The 18136-nt window shown below is 35.6% G+C and overlaps 1 protein-coding gene across 1 annotated transcript in view; it reads left to right on the forward strand.

The window, feature by feature from the left end:
• Nucleotides 1–18136, forward strand: part of ADAMTS19 (ADAM metallopeptidase with thrombospondin type 1 motif 19) — a 252836-nt gene that overhangs the window by 121711 nt on the left and 112989 nt on the right. The window contains exons 9-10 of the mRNA XM_025860822.2: nucleotides 13602–13742; nucleotides 15177–15327. Of these exons, the coding sequence (XP_025716607.2) occupies nucleotides 13602–13742; nucleotides 15177–15327 (292 nt within the window). The remainder of the gene's footprint in view (nucleotides 1–13601; nucleotides 13743–15176; nucleotides 15328–18136) is intronic.

Genomic DNA, 18136 nt, shown 5'->3' on the forward strand with positions numbered 1-18136 from the left:
ATGACAAAAGGTGGTATAACAGATACCAAAGGTATTAAAAAGATACTAAGAAGATATACTGAATACTGTCATGACAAAAATTAAAAGCAGATGAAATGGGAAAATTCTAAGAAAACATAATAGAATGACGTAAAGCCTTATAACCGTCTAAAGAAATTGTGTCAGCACATTAGTATCTTCCCAAAGAAAACACCAGTTCAGACATAGGAATAGGTTCAATGAATAAATAATGCTAATATTAATATAATTTTTCTAGTAAGTAAAGGAACCCCTACAACTCCTTATTTGAGGCTAGTATTAATGTAATATAAAAATCAATAAGGGGATTCCTGGGTGGGCCAGTCAGTTAATTGTCTGCCTTTGGCTCAGGTCATGATCCCAGGATCCTGGGATGGAGACCTGCATCGCATCAGGCTCCCTGCTCTGTGGGGAGCCTGCTTCCCCCTTTCTCCCCCCCTCCCTCTCTCTCTCTCTCATGAATAAATAAATAAAATCTTAAAAATATAAAAAATAAAAATAAAAATCAATAAGTACAATTATAAGGAAGGAAAGCTACAGTCCTTTCTTATCTGAGAATGATGCAAAACACATTTTCAAAATAAAGCAACACTGTAAACAAAGTAATACAAGGGAATAAAGTTGGCTTTGTGTCAAGATAGCCAAGGTTGTCATTTAAAAATCTTATTCCTGTTAATAGATTAAAGGTAAAAACTATAGTATCTTAGTAGATGCCTAATAAAAAACCAACAAAATAAAATTTAATGATGTATATTTACCAAAATTGATGGGAAGCATTTTTTTTTCAGTAGGCACCAAGCCCAGCATGGAGCCCGACACAGGGCTTGAACTCACAACCCTGAGATAAACACCTGAGCTGAAATCAAGAGTCGACACTTAACAAACTGAGCCACCCAGGCGCCCCTGGGAAACATCATTCTTAATTGTGACATATTAGAAACATTTCTACAAAATTGAGAAAATCACAAGGATCTTACTACATCCGAATATGTACTGGAGACACAAACAAAGCATGGCAGAAAAATAAATAAGAGCTGTAGAGATGAAAATGGGAGAAACATACCTACTTTAATTTGCAAATGGTGTGACTCCCTATAAAAACATGATGTAATATAGAAGTAAAGTATGGAATTAATTTATGAATTTAGTAAGATTATTAAATATAAGATAAATACACCAAAATCAGTGGTCAGCACAAAAATACAAAATGCCATTAACAAAGAGAATACTATTTACTGTAGCAATAGAAAACACCAAGTACATAGGAATGAATCCAACAAAAAGTATTATTAAATTTTTTTGAATGTGTCAGTGAAAATATACCATATTTATGGATAAATTTATTCTCTTCAGATGTCACTTCTGCTGTAAATGATTTAGAGATTCATGGAAATTCCAATAAATAGACCACCATAGCTTCTTATATTGTGGTTGGCAAATGTTTTCAAAATTTGTATTTAAGTACAAATAGGTAAAATAACCAAAACTTAATTGGAGAAGGAAGAGATGCCAATAGAGGCACAGATAGAGAAAGATGAGGAGAATAATGTGGGAATCTTTCCCTAACAGAAATCAAGACCAATTTCAAAAGTATAGTAAAATTCCAATTATATTGAAGATAGCAAAAGATAAAATAAAAATAAAAAAAAGATAAAATACCTAGGAAAATACAAAGGAATGTACAAGACTTACAAAAAGAAGAATTTTTATCCACACAGAGTCATAAAAGTGGTTTAAATAAATGGAAAGACATTTTCGGGTTTGGGATAGGAACAGTCAATATTATAAAATGACAATTATCTATATATAAATTTATTATGACCTGCCCCAAAATGCCAATATAATTTTCTTTCCTTTTTTTTAATTAGACATATCAGTTATATATCCCATGTGGAAAAATCAACGTAAGAAATTTGTTGTTAAAAAAAAAAAAACAATGGGGAGGAGAAGGGTGAACTCTATCAGATACCAATACATTTCATAATAGATAAAGCAGTTTGTGCTGGTGCTTGAATAAAGAAATAGGTCAATGAAAGAGAGAGTAAAAAAAGTAAACTTACAAGAAGGAAAAGATGTAGAAATGTAGCATATAATAAAAGCTGCACTTATAATCAGTAGAAAGAAATGAATCATTCAGCCAAAAAAATAACAGGAATCTGGGGTGCCTGGGTGGCTCAATTGGTGAAGTGTCCAGCTCTTGATTTCAGCTCAGGTCATGATCTCAGGGTCATGAAATTGAGTCCCCCATTGGGTTCCACGCTGGGCATGGAGCCTGCTTAAGATTATCTCTCTCCCTCTGCCTCTCTGCCTCTCCCACCTCCCCACAAACACTTGCACTCTCTTTCTCAAAAAAAAAAAATGTATACAAATACAACAGGAATCTGGTTCTATACCTTATATATTACATTAGAACACACCAAAATGATTGTGTACATTGACATTTTTTGTTTTGTTAGCTTTGTTTCTGTCTTTAGGGAATGTCTGTCATTCTAGATACAAAATCTAGAAATATTTAAGGAAAAATATAAAATTAACAACTCAAATATCATTGCAAGGGAAGAAATATAATGGTCAGAAGATAAATCACAATCAGTGAGTATTTGCAAGATACATGACAAAGTAATATTTTCCTTAGTATAAATAGAGCTCATACATATCAATACAAAAAATGACAAAAGCCCCATTAGAAAAAAATGGCATCACACAGCTCATGGAGGTCTATCCATGGCTTTTATTTAAAACAAAACAAAACAAACAAACACAAAACTTAGCATCATTCATAGAATGCCAGTTCAGACCACAGCAATTCTCCTTTTGCCTGTCAGATTACATAAATCTTATCCATATTTACTTCCACTGTAAGGACCATTTCCTTCCCTTGGCAGGAAAACTCCTCCTGCCTTCCTCCCCATTTTCTCTTACTTTCTTTCAGATCATTTTGTCACAAAAGTACTGTATGGGATAGTTAAATCTCTTAACATATGTTCTCATAGGCTCTCTGTAGTTTTCATTCCTAATTTTTTCACTGTTGTAGGTCTACATTATTTGTATCATTATTTGGTCTCTCAGTGTCTAATTAGATTGTGGTTCCTGAGGACAGGGGCTGTGTCTTGTTTTGTTTTGTTTTGTTTTTGTTTTTGTCCTTTTTTGTGGCTGTTGTTATTTAACATTGTCTAACACTCTTCGTATGTGCTCAATAAAGAGCTATTAAATGATATTTTGATAACAGTGTGAGTATAAAGCATTGGAATGTGTGGGGAAACAAATATTCTTATACATTCTGAGAGGAGTATAAAGTGGCGCACTATTTTTGGAGGCCATGTGGGCAATAGTTTTCCAAATTTAGAGGACTGCTTGTGCCTACACTTTCAGCTCCTTTTGCCAGCTTTGAGTATAACATGTTTTAAATTATAATTTAATTTGTATTTGTGTTTCCCTGCTTACTAGAATAGTTGAACATCTCACGTTTTTCTGAGTAGCTAAAGTTGGGCCCATTACTTAAAAAACAGGCAGCCAATAAAAGTGATCCTAAAGACTTGAGAATGATCATTGTTTTACATTAATAAAACAATACTTATTTTTTGGCGATTAGCATCTGGTGGCTCAGTACTTTCTTTTCCTATACATAGAAAATGCCCTTTTAAGGTATGTTATATTTTGAAATAGTCCAAGTGTCCTAAAGTTGTGGACAAAACTGTCTTGAGATTGGTATATGACACAGTTTTGTAATTTGATTTTAGCACATTTATGATGACTTATACTTGTAACAGTGTCAAGAAAATAAAAAAGCTCTAGCAGAGTCCTGTATTTTGATAAGTTAAAAGAAAGTGCATTAAGCATATATAATTTATTTACTGATGAAGACTTTCATATGGTAATTAGATTGCGCACTTTGCAATCTAATACATAAGTGGATAAAATTACATAAGTGAGGGGAAATTATAAATCACGTCATTATAAAAACACAGAACATTTTTTGATATGGCCAAAAAAATGCTTATGTATTTTTGGGTTTTGTTTTACTTGTTGAACCAGGGGAAAAGACTGGTCTATATTAACTGAACTTTGGCGTGGAGCCCCGGCTTTTCCACTAAGTTGGCAATTCAGGAGTTTGTTCAGAACTGGGAGGATAATGAGGCAATAAATATGCAAAGTTAGCTCCTTGAAGGCAATAAATATTTGGGACACCTGCTAAAGTTTTAAGTATTGCTAGCATACCAAGAATGCAGATGTCTTGTGACCTAACAAGCCTTTGAAATCAATGACATTTGCTTACATAATCTGCTGGAAATTGTGCCTGGAATAGAACCAAGGGTAGGACCAGACCTGCTTCTTCAGATATCTGCATTTCTGTTACTGGCATCAGCTGTCAGTTCTTCAGTTGAGACATCTGAAACATCTTTAACTCTTTCTCCCCTTAATTCCTCTCGTAATCCGTTGCCAAATTTTACTCATTTTTCTTTTTTTCTTTTTCTTTTTTCTTTTTTTAATTTTTATTTATTTTTTTATTATGTTATGTTAATCCTCATACATTACATCATTAGTTTTTGATGGAGTGTTCCATGATTCATTGTTTGCGTATAACACCCAGGGCTCCATGCAGAATGTACCCTCCTTAATACCCATCACCAGGCTAACCCATCCCCCCATCCCATCTGTCTTTTACTTCTGTCATTCTCCCAGGCTTGGACTATTGCAATACCTGCTTCTTTGGTCTTTACTCTGTAACACTTTATCTTTTGGATCTGTCTCACCCATTAGTTCAGAAATCTTTATTGCCCTTTTCCTCCTAATAAGTGAACTCCAGATTTTTTTTTTTAAGATTTTATTTATTTTTGACAGAGAGAGAGTGTGTACAAACAGGGAAAGCAGCAGGCAGAGGGAGAGGGAGAAGCAGGCTCCCTGCTCAGCAGGGAGCCCGATGTGGGGCTCAATCCCAGGACCCTGGGATCATGACCTGAGCCGAAGGCAGACATTTAACGACTGAGCCACCCAGGCACCCCAAGTGAACTCCAAATTACTTAGCCTTAGATTCATGAGTTTTATAGTGGTTCCTGTCTACCTTTCTCACTGTATAATCCACTTCTCTATTTCATGAATGCAAACAATCCATAATTTTCAAACTTTGTCTTTCTTACTGCTTTTTTCTTATTTCAACTCCTAGTCCCACTGATTTATATCTCTTGCAATTTTAATTATCTGTTAATGGCCAAGGCAAAAGCTATCACTTTTCTGAAATTAGACCTAAAAGTCTGGCTGGAAATATATTTCCTTTTTTAGCTCCTTTGTACTGTTTATTATAAATACCACTTAATTTCTAATATATACTGATATTTACAAACCACTACACACATATCTTACTGAACAGCAGTCTCTATGAAAACAGACTTACTGTCTGATACATTTTTTTTTCTCCCACAGCACAATGTTGAGTGCATTGTACATTATAGGCACTAATTTGTTGTACAAATGCTCATCTCTTGGGCAGTCGTCTTGAAATTCAAAGTAGAGGATAGTTGAGTTCCAGAAGTAGAAATAAGGAATTAGTTTGGGTCAAGGAATGCAGTTGCCTTAACTGAGAGAAAAAAAAATGTGTAGTTTTGGTTAACAATGACCTGGTTAATGTAAAATGGATTCTGACACTAAATGACTGAGTGGGCCAGATGACCATTTGTGTCATTTGCAATGAGAGATGATTCTTCTTTTTTTTTTTAAGACTTATTTATTTGAGAGAGAGAGAGCGTGCCAGGGGGGTGGGGAAGGGCAGAGGAAGAGGGAGAGAGAGATTCAAGCAGCCTCCATGCTAAGCATGGGCTCAATCTCATGACCCTGATCAGGACCTGAGCCGAAACCAAGATCGGCTGCTTGACCAACTGCACCATCCAGGCCCCCCATCAATGAGAGATTCTTATTCTAAGTCAATGATAACAGAGTTCTTAGAAAAGTGAAAAAAAACTTCTAAATAATGCATTTCAAGCATAGAAATAAATAAAAGTTATTGTGACTCCAAAAAAAAATGTGTTTTATAACTATATAAATATAAATATGGCAAGATATTTTTGGTACCTGATGATATTTTGTATTCTTATATAAAATTAACTATTAGGAAATGCAATACTTACATTATGTATCAGTTATGATGAATCTACCTTGAAGTCTGAGTACAGGCTTATCCACATTTCATGTGAGTTCTGAAGTCATGGACTTGGAAGCGTCAAATCCAGCACTTTAGCTAGTTAAATTATTTAATCTAAAATTCTGCTAATTCAATAAGAAGCTAGCATATGCCCCAGGAGACACGCTGTCAAACCTAAATTTGCCTAATCTCTCTCAGTTTGCCAGAAGAGTACTTTTCAGAAGGGAGTAAAAATTTTGATTTTCATCTACTATAAGAAAGAAGATATATTCTAAAGGTCAGTAGACAAACAGGAAAAAGTAAATAAGAAATGAAGATAAAGGTATTACATCATAATCTAGGGCTCTTAGGATGGGAATACAGTAGCTAATAACAAGTTGCTGTAACAGTAAAAAAAAAAAATAAATATACCCTTACTTACCCCTAGAAATCCATTGCTCCTTAAAATGTTCAAATTTAATTATTCTTTAATTAATGTTTCTTGACCCACTAAAATTGTTAATGGCCACATGTAACTACATTGTACTCTTTTACCACATTGTACTCTTTAGGATTCCCTATAGCAGAAGTCACAAGTATCTTCCTGAGGCACACATGCCTTGGTTAAGGTTAGAAACTACTCAGTGGGCAGGTCCTAGGGAAAACATATTAGAGCAATAGACTTGGGCTGGAATTCTTGTCATGCCAGCTACTCAGTGAATAAACTTGAGGTAAGTCAATGTGTCTGTATTAATTTTCTTCATCCCTACAATTTGGATAAGTTTTCCTTTCAAGGTTCATTGTTCGATTGTTCATGCTTTAATTGCATGGCATAGTGGTTGGCACATAATACAGAGAGCATGAATAATAATAATAATTAGTAGTAGTGTATTTGTTTTTATGGAATGCTTTAATGTAAAAAGGAGATCTTCAATTTCCATTGGCCATATATGTCTCTCTTCATTCAAGGAACTGATTTCATATCCTTCAGAATTCTTACTGGATTGGCGGGAAGTGAGCTTATTATGGAGACCCTTATAGACCACTAACACAGCTTTTGCATTTGATACTTTATTTAGACAATGATACCAGTCAGAGTAATAAGTAGTTTGTCCAAGTTAATGATCATAATGGGACTTCAGCCAGTATAGATGTGGCAGCATTCCCGCAACAGACTCTCTCCAAATGTAGGTTTGGATGTCAGAGTGAGTAGGTGGAAGAGGGGAAAAAATCACCCAGCTAATGAATGGTCTTATAAGAATTGGCTTTCTGTTTGCATTTCTCTAATGTATCTTGGCAAATGTGTGGTCCAGAGTCAGGCAAGCAACCCTTCTTGAGCGATCATCTACAGACTTTTCAGGCTTATAATTTCTCTAAGTCAGGAAGAGGCCACGTTAGTTTCAACTTGCTGTCAAATTTACAGAATATTTAGTTGCTTCTATGATTCTCTATCAGTTGGTAAGTCTGTAGACATTTATTTAATGTCAAGAATTCTTATTGTCCAAACACTTAAATTCTAGATGGTGAGAGTTTATATGTATTACTTAAAATTTGCCAGAAAAAGAAGGTAGTTCTGATATGTATACCTGCCATATATTGGAAAGCCACCAAAGTTAACAATCATGGGAAATAAATGCTAAAATTTACTGAAGAGTCCTTTATATAGGAATAAGGTCTTAAAATTTGGGTTGCATTTGTAAATATAGATAATCCAGGGCAAGCATTTTGATAGGAAGGGATTGTGCGAAAGGACAGGCAGAATTAACTGTTCCAATAAAAATTAGGTTGAAGTCAGTTTACAGATCACTTGAAAAATAAGATAAAAGCTTGGGTTTTTGTCCTATAGATCATGGCTTCTTACAAATTTTGAGTAAGCATCATCAGAAAACAAGTTAAAATATAGTTTCTTAGGCTTTATCTCTAGATAAGTCTCTTACAATCCACTGTGGCAGGACCCAGGACTCTGCATTTTAACTAACCCAACATCAGCACGCCCTAGGATTTTGATGTACATGGTTCATTATTCACATTTTCAGTATCACTGCTTGTCAAGGAATATTGAAATATTTTGCAAGGTGGGGTGGCACCTGGGTGGCTCAGCTCGGCATCCAACTCTTGGTTTCAGCTAGGGTCGTGATCTCAGGGTCATGAGATTGAGCCCTTCCTCCGGCTCAGCACTCAGCACTCAGCAGAGAGTCTCCTTGAGATTCTGTCTCCGTCTCCTTCTACCCTCCCATTCTCTCTCTCTAAAAAAAAAAAAAATTGTCTAGGAAACTAGTTTTTTGTATTAATGTATTCATAACAAGCTAAAGTAATTAAAGCATGGTTTAATAAAGCAAAAAGTTAACAGGCACGAGGCCAGTGAGACAGACGTTACAAGAGTCCAGAAGTGAGGAGAATTAACACTTGTCCTGGTTGATAGAACTAGTTGTGGAAAGGGCCGGATAGGTGGGAGAGCTTTAAGGAATACAGAACTAATAGAATCCAGGTATGGGATCTCTTCCTAAGAGCAAAGAATAGTGTGTCCTAACCCCAGTAGATGATAAACTCCTTGAGGGTAGGAACTGGATCTTACTAATTTTTATGACCCCAGCTCAGTGCAGCACCCAGCACACAGTGCATTCTCAACAAGTGTTTGTTCAGTTCCTAGGTAAACCTGTCTTATAACGTACAGCAAAGTTGAAAGGAATCTCACTTTTGGTACCTCTACTTATTTTTTTTTTTTAATTTTTGACACCGTGGCTGACTTGCTTTGCCTTGCCTTTTGACTTCCAATAGAGGTTCATATTTAATTGTTTTATGAAAACTGAAATTTAAATGATTAAAAATTACTTAAAATCTAAAAAGTAATAAACATATTTTGATTTTTTTCCCATGAGCAGTGAACTTACATCATATCAGATGCAGCCACAACATTGTATGAAATTGTCATTTCATGGAAACATAGTACACTTCCACTTAGACATTGTGACAGTTTGTTTCTTTTATTAAAAGAGAATTTTCCATATAATATATGGCTTTTAGTGGGAAATAATACATCATGACAAAATATTTAATATATTTAGCACAAAAAAAGTTTACTCTTCTAAAGAACTACTGTTTACAAATCTGATCCTTTCCAATTATGCAAAATTTGTGAGTGAATTCATAAATGTTCTCCTCTCTAACTCTTTAAACATCAAAAGGGACCATCTTCAAAATCCAAATGTTTCTCCAGCTTTCCGCAGGATATCACAAAACTTCCTGGCACTGACTTTTAAACAAGTTGAGAAGTTTTATAAGATAAAAATATTTTTTCAGTTGACTTGACAACCATGTACAATGTTAGTGGAGAGTTTATTTGCCCAAGGCTCTTTGTCAAAATGAATTTAAACTGAGATTATTAAAATGTAGCTCAGTTGCACAGTATGAGGAGAGGTGTTGCTAATGTCTTACTTCAAGAATGTTTTCCATACAATGCATGGCACTTGGTTTTAGAACTATATATTTGGAGGTGTATTTCTGCTATCAGAGAGGAGACATTTAAAATTATTCAGGAAACAACAAAAAAAATCATATGCATAAGTGGAGAGTTTTGATCCACTCTGGTTTGGTTGTTTAGAGATCTCTCTGCTTGACCTTCGGACTGCCTGGCTGAGTCCCAACTCCACCATTAACCTCTGCCCATTCCTCATGTATAGAATAGAAGTCATGATAATAGAAACATGATGGGGATATTGTGAGGATCAAGTGATATCATCATTGTTAATGATTAATACAGTGACTGGTGCAGATAAAGGTTCACAGTTTGTTTTATTTTAAATCTGTAGAATCAGAACTAAGCTATGTTTCCTGATAGTTCCAGATGTGTGGTTGAAAGAAAAAAAAAAAGCCCCATCCCAATTTAATGATAATCTTTTCTGTTACAAGTTAAATAGCTTTAGGAAAATTGAACTAATGGTAAACAATGCTTGAATCATCAGATCTCTCCATGGCTAGAGCTAATTTCTTACATGAGAATCAGGATCCCAAAAGGAAAATGATCATCTGGATGAGAAGTTGTAATCTTCCCAATTTGGAAAATCACATTACACTACTTTGGGAAAATCTCCAAATTGCTAAATCTTGGAAACAAAACCTCTTCTCTCAAATGGACGTATTATTTAAGAAGTTTTATTGTTTCTGAAAAAGACCAGTTGCTTTCAGAAGTAATAGCATTTGTGTATGGTTTGACTGTACCACCACAGATGGAAGAGCTGAGCATGTTCCACAGGGCAAGTGGCTGTTGATAAAACAGGGTCACCCAGCAACGTGTGTTGCTGCCTGAATTCCTCCCTCGTGGAGGTGAGACAGTGATCCTGGCAAGGACTGCGTCCAAACCGTACAGTTAGAAATGCATTAAGGCATTTTATTCAATTTGTGAGATTCTGCCTTATTTGCAATTTCTTTTTTTTTAAGATTTTATTTATTTATTTGACAGAGAGAGAGAGCACAAGTAGGCAGAGTGTCAGGCAGAGGGAGAGGGAGAAGCAGGCTGAGCAGAGAGCCTGACACAGGGCTCGATCCCAGGACCCTGGGATCACAACCTGAGCCGAAGGCAGATGCCTAACCGACTTAGCCACCCAGGCACCCCTGCAATTTCTTTTCTTAATTTAACATCAAAGCAAAGTAAATTCTTGCCGTTATTCTTTACTTGGTTTTTCCTTAAAGTCCACAACTTCCCCCAAAGCAACTTCTACAAATACAGCAAATTTCACATAATGATGTTTATCTTTTTGTGCTTTTTGACAAGGTAGAATGATGAGGTTTCTCTGATTTCTTGCCCCCATTAAAAGAATCATTATGGGTTCCTACTATATTCCAGGCACTGTGCAGGTATTTTACATCATCCTCATGTAATTTTCCTAACAACCAGTTGGGAAAGTATATTTCATAAATGAGGAAACTGAGGCACATTTCTCTATTATTATTTACTTGTCTTTAGTCCCATGAATAAGGGACGGGAGATACAGAATTCACATCTCTTTCAACTTCAACATCTTTCACCGTACTTCCCAGTAACTAAACGGGTCCATACCTACTCCACATACCTCTTACTTTTCCTCTTTATCATTAAAGTATGAAAAACATTTATCTTCCTAATCTGTCAGTCATCCTATTAATGTGTGTTGATACAGACCTTAAAGACATTAATTAAAGTAGGAGTGAGTGAAAAATATGATTCAACATAGAGCTGAATTTTTCTAACATGAAAATATGGAAAATGATATTCCGTCATATATTTTCAGTTTTATTTAGACCAGAATTTTTGGAGTCTCAAAAGTTAGCAAACAGTGATTTCCTCATTCATTATTTTTAACTCAGAAGCTAATTACTTATTCCCGCCATATCATTTTCTTCTTTCAAAAGGATATTAAATATAACGATTTTGATTCAAAGTTTTAATTTATCTCAATGAAAAAGTAATTTGATCATCATGAAAATTTTTATTTTGATTTGAGAACACGTACGTAGTCTAGTTGTGATTTCCCTTAGCAACTTCCACAATTCTTTTATTAACATTTTAAAATATAGATATTTTAGCTATTTGTTATTCTTATTTTGAAGGACTATTTTATTATCTAGATCATACAGAATGAGAAAAGGGAACCCTTGACTATCCTGCCATCATTTCAAACTTGGCCTGTACAAAATCAAACCTTTCCTCCTCCTGTGTCTTCACTATTAACCTCCACTATGAGAATTCAGTGTGGATTATATGAACGTTTTCCTGCAATAGAAGTGGTTCTACATGGTGACTTGATTCAGCATTTAAGTATGGTTTATAGAGTATGATTCCAGTATGCCGTGATCTTAGAGAGATGAGCAAGTTCCTACCCTCAAGATGTTGCCGCATTAACCAGAAGTTAAAATGGATAATGCAATGTAGAAAATGCTGTAACAGTGTTGTCCACAGAATCCGATGGTAGGACAGAGTACACATACATAAGATGGAAGTTAGTGAAAGAAAACCTCATGAAGGTAATTGACAATATCCTTGAAGATGAAGTAGAATTTATCCAGGCAAAGACATTGAAGGAGAGACACTTTGGACAGGGCAGGAGAGGGAATGGAATTCGTAGATGCCAAATGTGTCATGGCCAGTCACATGATTCTAGAGCCAGCCACCTAGCTACAGACATCACCACTTTCCACTCTCTCACTGTAGAACCTTGGGAAAGTTATTTCTCATCAGCAAAAATGGGGTTTTAATAGTCCCTACCTCATAGAGTCTTTAATTCAAGCTTATAAACCTATTTGTATGGTGTGTGACACACAGAAAATGCTAAATGATAATCAATTGCAAAAGAATAAGGAAGAACATACTGTTTGGGACACTAGAAATCATTTACTGAAAAGAAAATGCAGTAAAGGATTTGGAAGAAGATAAAGAGACTTTGTACTATGTTAGAGAGCTGGGAAGTGCCATAGATGAAATGGGGAAGGTAATGGCAGTGAGTTGTGTTTTAAATTAACTTCACTGGGGCAGAGTAGAAGAAAAAGAGAGAATGTTGGTAAAGATTAGAGCCCCGGAACCCAATAACGCCATAATAATTGTTGAGACTAAATACTTTATAATCCTTTTTAATAGTAACAAAGGAATTGAAAGGAGGTGACAGATGAGAGAAATATTTGGGAAGTAGAATTGGCAGGACTTGCCCTCTCACACGGAGTAAATAAAATAGCCTGGGGGATGATGATCTGAGAGAAGGGATAAATGACCCGAAGATTCTTGATTTGGCAGATTGGGTAGCCAGCAAAGGCACAAAGAAGAGAGTGAAAGAAAAAGAGAATATAGGAGGAAGTAGAGGTTTGAAAGAGAAAATAGTGAGAGCAGTTTTTCCACATATTGAATTTAACATTCTCCTAGCACATCCATTTGGAGATAAGTCAGATTTTTAAATAGAGTTTCAACTTAAAGCAACAGCTTCAAGATTCACTAGAAAAAATAAAGATGGTCAGGAATGGGAAGGTTTCCCAGGGACAGTTTGTGTTATATGATGAGTGGAAGAAGGCAGTCTAATGAAGCAGATGGGAAAAATAATAGTTTTAATGTGGTTTCAGATTTGATAGAAGGTATGAATAAAGGATCTCCAGGCAAGAACAAGAATTTTGTATGGTTGAATAGAAACTTAACTATTTCTATGTGTTTCATATATACTACTCTGTGAAAAATTTATCTACAGATCATTTTGATAGAAGTGACTAAATATGTTATTTACCACATAGATTGGGAAAATGTTTTTTACTAAATAAAAATATTTACCTTTAACAAAAATAACAAAATTTTAAAAAATAAATCAATCAGAAAACTGCTTTTATTTTTGACCTTTAAAACTAATTCATCTCCCATTATTTTAAGTATTTATCTGTTATTTTATTGCCATTATAAAAAGTTAAAATATACTTATCTAATGTAATTTTTTATTTTAATTATATTCTGAATCAGCATGGGCATTAATCATGACAATGACCACCCATCATGTGCTGATGGTCTTCATATCATGTCTGGTGAATGGATTAAAGGACAAAATCTTGGTGATGTTTCATGGTCCCGATGTAGCAAGGAAGATTTGGAAAGATTTCTAAGGTACCGAGGTCATTTACTATTGTTGTATTGTCAATTTTTACCTGTGCCTGCTTCTGCTACCAACCAAGGAAGGTAGCACGGTAGAGTGGAGAAGACACCAGATTAAGGATCAAGACAGTCGGTTCCAATGCTGGCTCTCCCACTGACTCATAGTGTGATTTGGAACATATTATTTAACCCATCTGCTTCTTAGTTTCCACATTTTCTTATAAAAGAATGAGCAAGATGATTCGTAAGATTGGAAAATTATCTGTCACAGTATTTAATTGCCTCTTCAAAATTTCCCTGTGGAAACATTCTCATTGCTCATCACTCAGCACATCTGTTATCACAAAGAACCTCTAACAAAAGCTCCACTCTTCCATTGTGATACTTCTAAACTCTGAATTTTTTTCATTAATACATCGTTGTCACCATTATAATAGTCCTCATTCTCATCTTTCCCACTTTCAACAGCGGAAGCAGTGTCTCTCTGGTTGGAAAAAGAAATGAAAAATATGATTATTGTTTTATTTTTCATTTTAAAGCCCTTGTTATTTACTTATCCCTTTGGTATTAAAGGAGCAGCTGAAATAGTACATGACATACAAAGTGAGTGAGAGATGCTTCAAGTATGCACAAGTCTCACAAATGTAGAGAGGAGCACCTAGCTAGCTAAGTTCACTATGCAGATAAATTTTATTCAGGTTTCCGTACGATTTCAGTTGGCAAGCCTATTTTTTCTGTTCAGTGAATATTAAAATCCACCAAAATACAATGTTTTCTACCATACCATAGCTCTGGTGTGAGCTATGTGCAGTACATTCTGTGAATGGTGTAGAGAACAGTATGCAGAACCTGTAATATCAAATCTCACCACCTCACTGCAACAGTAACCCTTGAGTAGTTCCTCAGGAACATGCGTGATTTTGTATGGCTGACTTCACAAGGATCAGATGCATGATAAAATTAAATGTCACCTTGTAAATGGAAGTTGTATTACAATGTCAAGTACTAAAATATCGGTACTGTTAATACTCACTTGACAGAGCCTTCCATATATTCTCTCAGCCCCCAAATATAATTGATTTCTTACCTTTACACATTATTTTTGGGCAAGTTTTGCTCCTAGTCTGAGCTTCTTCATCTTATAAGTGTGTATAATAATAATCACTTTACCGTGTTATGTAGATTAGCTGAATTAATTCCTATGAAAGACCTTTATAATCCAAAACATGCTGTTTACTTGAATATTAATATTATTAGGATTATCTTACATAGTTGTACCTAAATGATTCTCATATAGGAGATGATTTCTATGGATATTCAGTATAACTTATAAAGCAAAGTAAGAACATATTTTTAACATTATAAAAATGTTTCCTGTTGCTATGCTAATTATAACAAGTTTTTACTTGAAATTCACAATTTTAACACATATCTGCATTTTGCCAGGTCAAAGGCCAGTAACTGCTTGCTACAGACAAACCCCCAGAGTGTCAATTCCGTGATGGTTCCCTCCAAGTTGCCAGGGATGACATACACTGCTGACGAGCAATGTCAGATTCTCTTTGGGCCATTGGCTTCCTTTTGTCAAGAGATGCAGGTAAGGGTTGTGTCCAGATGCAATTTTTTAAGTGTATGTTCACATTCATTGTTTAGAAGCATTGACTGGAGGTGGGAAAGGTAACTTTATTTCAGAGTTTGTGGCTCTTTTGAGAGCACCCCAATCTTGGAAGGAGAGATTTTCTAAAAAAAGGTTATTGCGTTTTTCTCCCCTAGCACTTTTGGAAGTGATAGAAATAAGGTGTGGACGTTTAATCTAAGTCAGGAAGGAATGACCCAAGACTTTCAATTTCAAAAATGGGCACCGAAGTCAAGGAAGTATTTACATTGTGCCAGTTCAGTGCTTCTATTTTAAATCTTTTACTTTCTTACATGGTAGGTAACCGGGTGAAAATATAATGGAAAAGATACATGAACATGAATTGGGGAGGAAGAATTATATCTTTTAACCCTGAAAATAAAATGTTAAAAATATGTTCTACCAGAACAAAAACTAGAGAGTACATTTTTAAATAGCTGAACTACAGGAAAGGGGTAAATATAGGATTGCAATATCTATATATTAATATGCAAATGGTCACTAATTATTCAGAGCAGCAAACGGTACCAGTCTAGAAAATATGAAGTCTGAAGGATTGCGCAAAATGACCTTCTTAATTGATATAAGAATTTTAGCTCTTCTTACTTTCCCTTCTTTCTTTTCTTCTTTCTTTTGGCTGCCCATCCCCTACTTGCCCATCTATTCCCAACACACACACACACACACACACACACACACACACACACACACACACAAACACACACTTTGTATTAAAGGAATAAACTGATAGTCATGCTTAGAGCTAGTTGGTGGCTGTATTTCATTCTGCCTAAGTTTCTGTGATTGCCTCAAAGGACTTTGGTTTTGTTGAAGATAATGCTGTTTTGGAGTACTAGCAGCATAATTAAAATCCATTATAAGTAAAAAAAGCATACGGCATTATGAAATATTTGATGCTTTTTCTTCTTTGTAGTTCTTATCCAAGGAGTTTTTCACTTACCATTTTCTTCTTATCCATTTCCCATACTGGTGGGTAAGCTCCAGGAGGTCAGAGAGTATTTCTCCAGTGTCTAGCCCAGTGGCTGGCACATGGTAGGCATTCAGTGAGTGAGTGACTTAAGATTAATATAAGTGAATGTATGAAGGAGTTGGAATTGCCTTAAACGTGACATGTCAAAAGATGTGTAGACTATAGAATCCATCTGGCCATAGTGGAGCTCAAAAGGAACTGTTGGCAGGGTGTCTGGGTGGCTCAGTCAGTTAAGCAACTGACCTTGGTTTTGGCTCAGGTCCTGATCTGAGGTTGTGAGATTGAGCCCTGCGTCAGGATCCATGCTCAGTGTGGAGTCTGCTTGAGATTCTCTCTCTCTGCCCCTCCTCTCTTTCTCTCTCTCTCTCTCTCTTTCACACACACACACACACACACACACACACACACAGGCATAAATCTTAAAAAAAAAAAAAAAAGGAACTGCTGGTGTAGGTGTGTGATTGTGAGTTGGTTCCCAAGGGTTTGTACGTGGCAAAGTTATGGGTCCTTGAGACTTAGTCTCAGGTATGATGATTCAATAGTAGGCAACTTGACCCTGTACAGTCTGTCCCTGATACCTCCCTGACCTTCGTGTTCACTCTGTTCTCATTCTGGGCCTTCAAACAATCCAAAAGTGGGTTATAGTCTTCTTTCTTAAATCTTCATGGCAACATGAGTGTTTTGAGGTACATTTCCATGTGCTGAAATTCGCATTGTTTTGGAAAACAGACTAGGCTCTTTCGGCTCTCCATTGTAGTATTATGTAGAAGCTAGTTTCAGTTCATGCGATATAGAGAATTGATAGTGCTGATAAATGTAAATTTTTCATGTTTTAGAAGGTACCCCAAATGTTAGAAAAACTCTGCAAATGATCAACCGCCAACATGATTTTGGTAAATTTTAGATTATTTTTCACAAGCATTGTATTTAAGAGCTTTTAGAAATTATTTTATATTGCAGTTAGTTAAATTGTACTAATACCATTCTACAATATTTTGAACTCTCAAAAAATGCCTCATGTACATCGATTATTTATATTTATGATCTAATTTGATTCCTATAGATATTATATGCCATAGTTATTACTCAGCCCTGTTTTACAACAAATTTTACAAACAAAATTTGAGGCCTGTAGAAGTTAAATAACTCTGTTAAGTTCTTATACCCATCAGGAGGGAGGGTTAGGTGCAGATCCAAACAATGGAGTACATTTTGACCACTGTGCTTTACTGCCTCTTAGGGAACTCAAACTTCTTTAAGGGTTAAAATCATAGATCAGATCCCAGAATGCCTGTGTGGTTCAGTCGGTTCAGTGTCTGACTCTTGATTTCAGCTCAGGTCATGATCTCAGGATCATGAGGCTAAGCCCCACATTGGGCTCTGCACTGAGCATGGAGCCTGCTTAAGATTGTCTCTCTCCCTCTTCCTCTGCCCTTCCCTGACCCCCCCCATCACATGCTCTCTCTCTCTCTCTCAAAAAAAATCATAAATCATATCCTGTGTTTTAACTGACTTTGTTTCTTCTGCTACAGCATCTGTGTGATCAGGGTTAAGAAATATCTTAATTGACTTATTTAATTTTTCTAAGCTATTTTGCTCTATTATATGTTATTTCTCACTAGCCTACCTGCATGGAGTTTCTTCCATCTCTGAAAATGTGTTTATTACAGGACTTTAAATCTGTATTTCTCAGTGTCGTAGGATGTTGCTGTGTTTTTAACTAGGCATTTTGTAAATACAATTAAGTTTCAGGTATTCAGAAATATTCTTTTTTTACCC

This window comes from Callorhinus ursinus, unplaced genomic scaffold (assembly GCF_003265705.2).
Source record: "Callorhinus ursinus isolate GAN/ISIS: 27379988/994484 unplaced genomic scaffold, GSC_fseal_2.0 scaffold30, whole genome shotgun sequence".
Classification (NCBI taxonomy): Eukaryota; Metazoa; Chordata; class Mammalia; order Carnivora; family Otariidae; genus Callorhinus; species Callorhinus ursinus.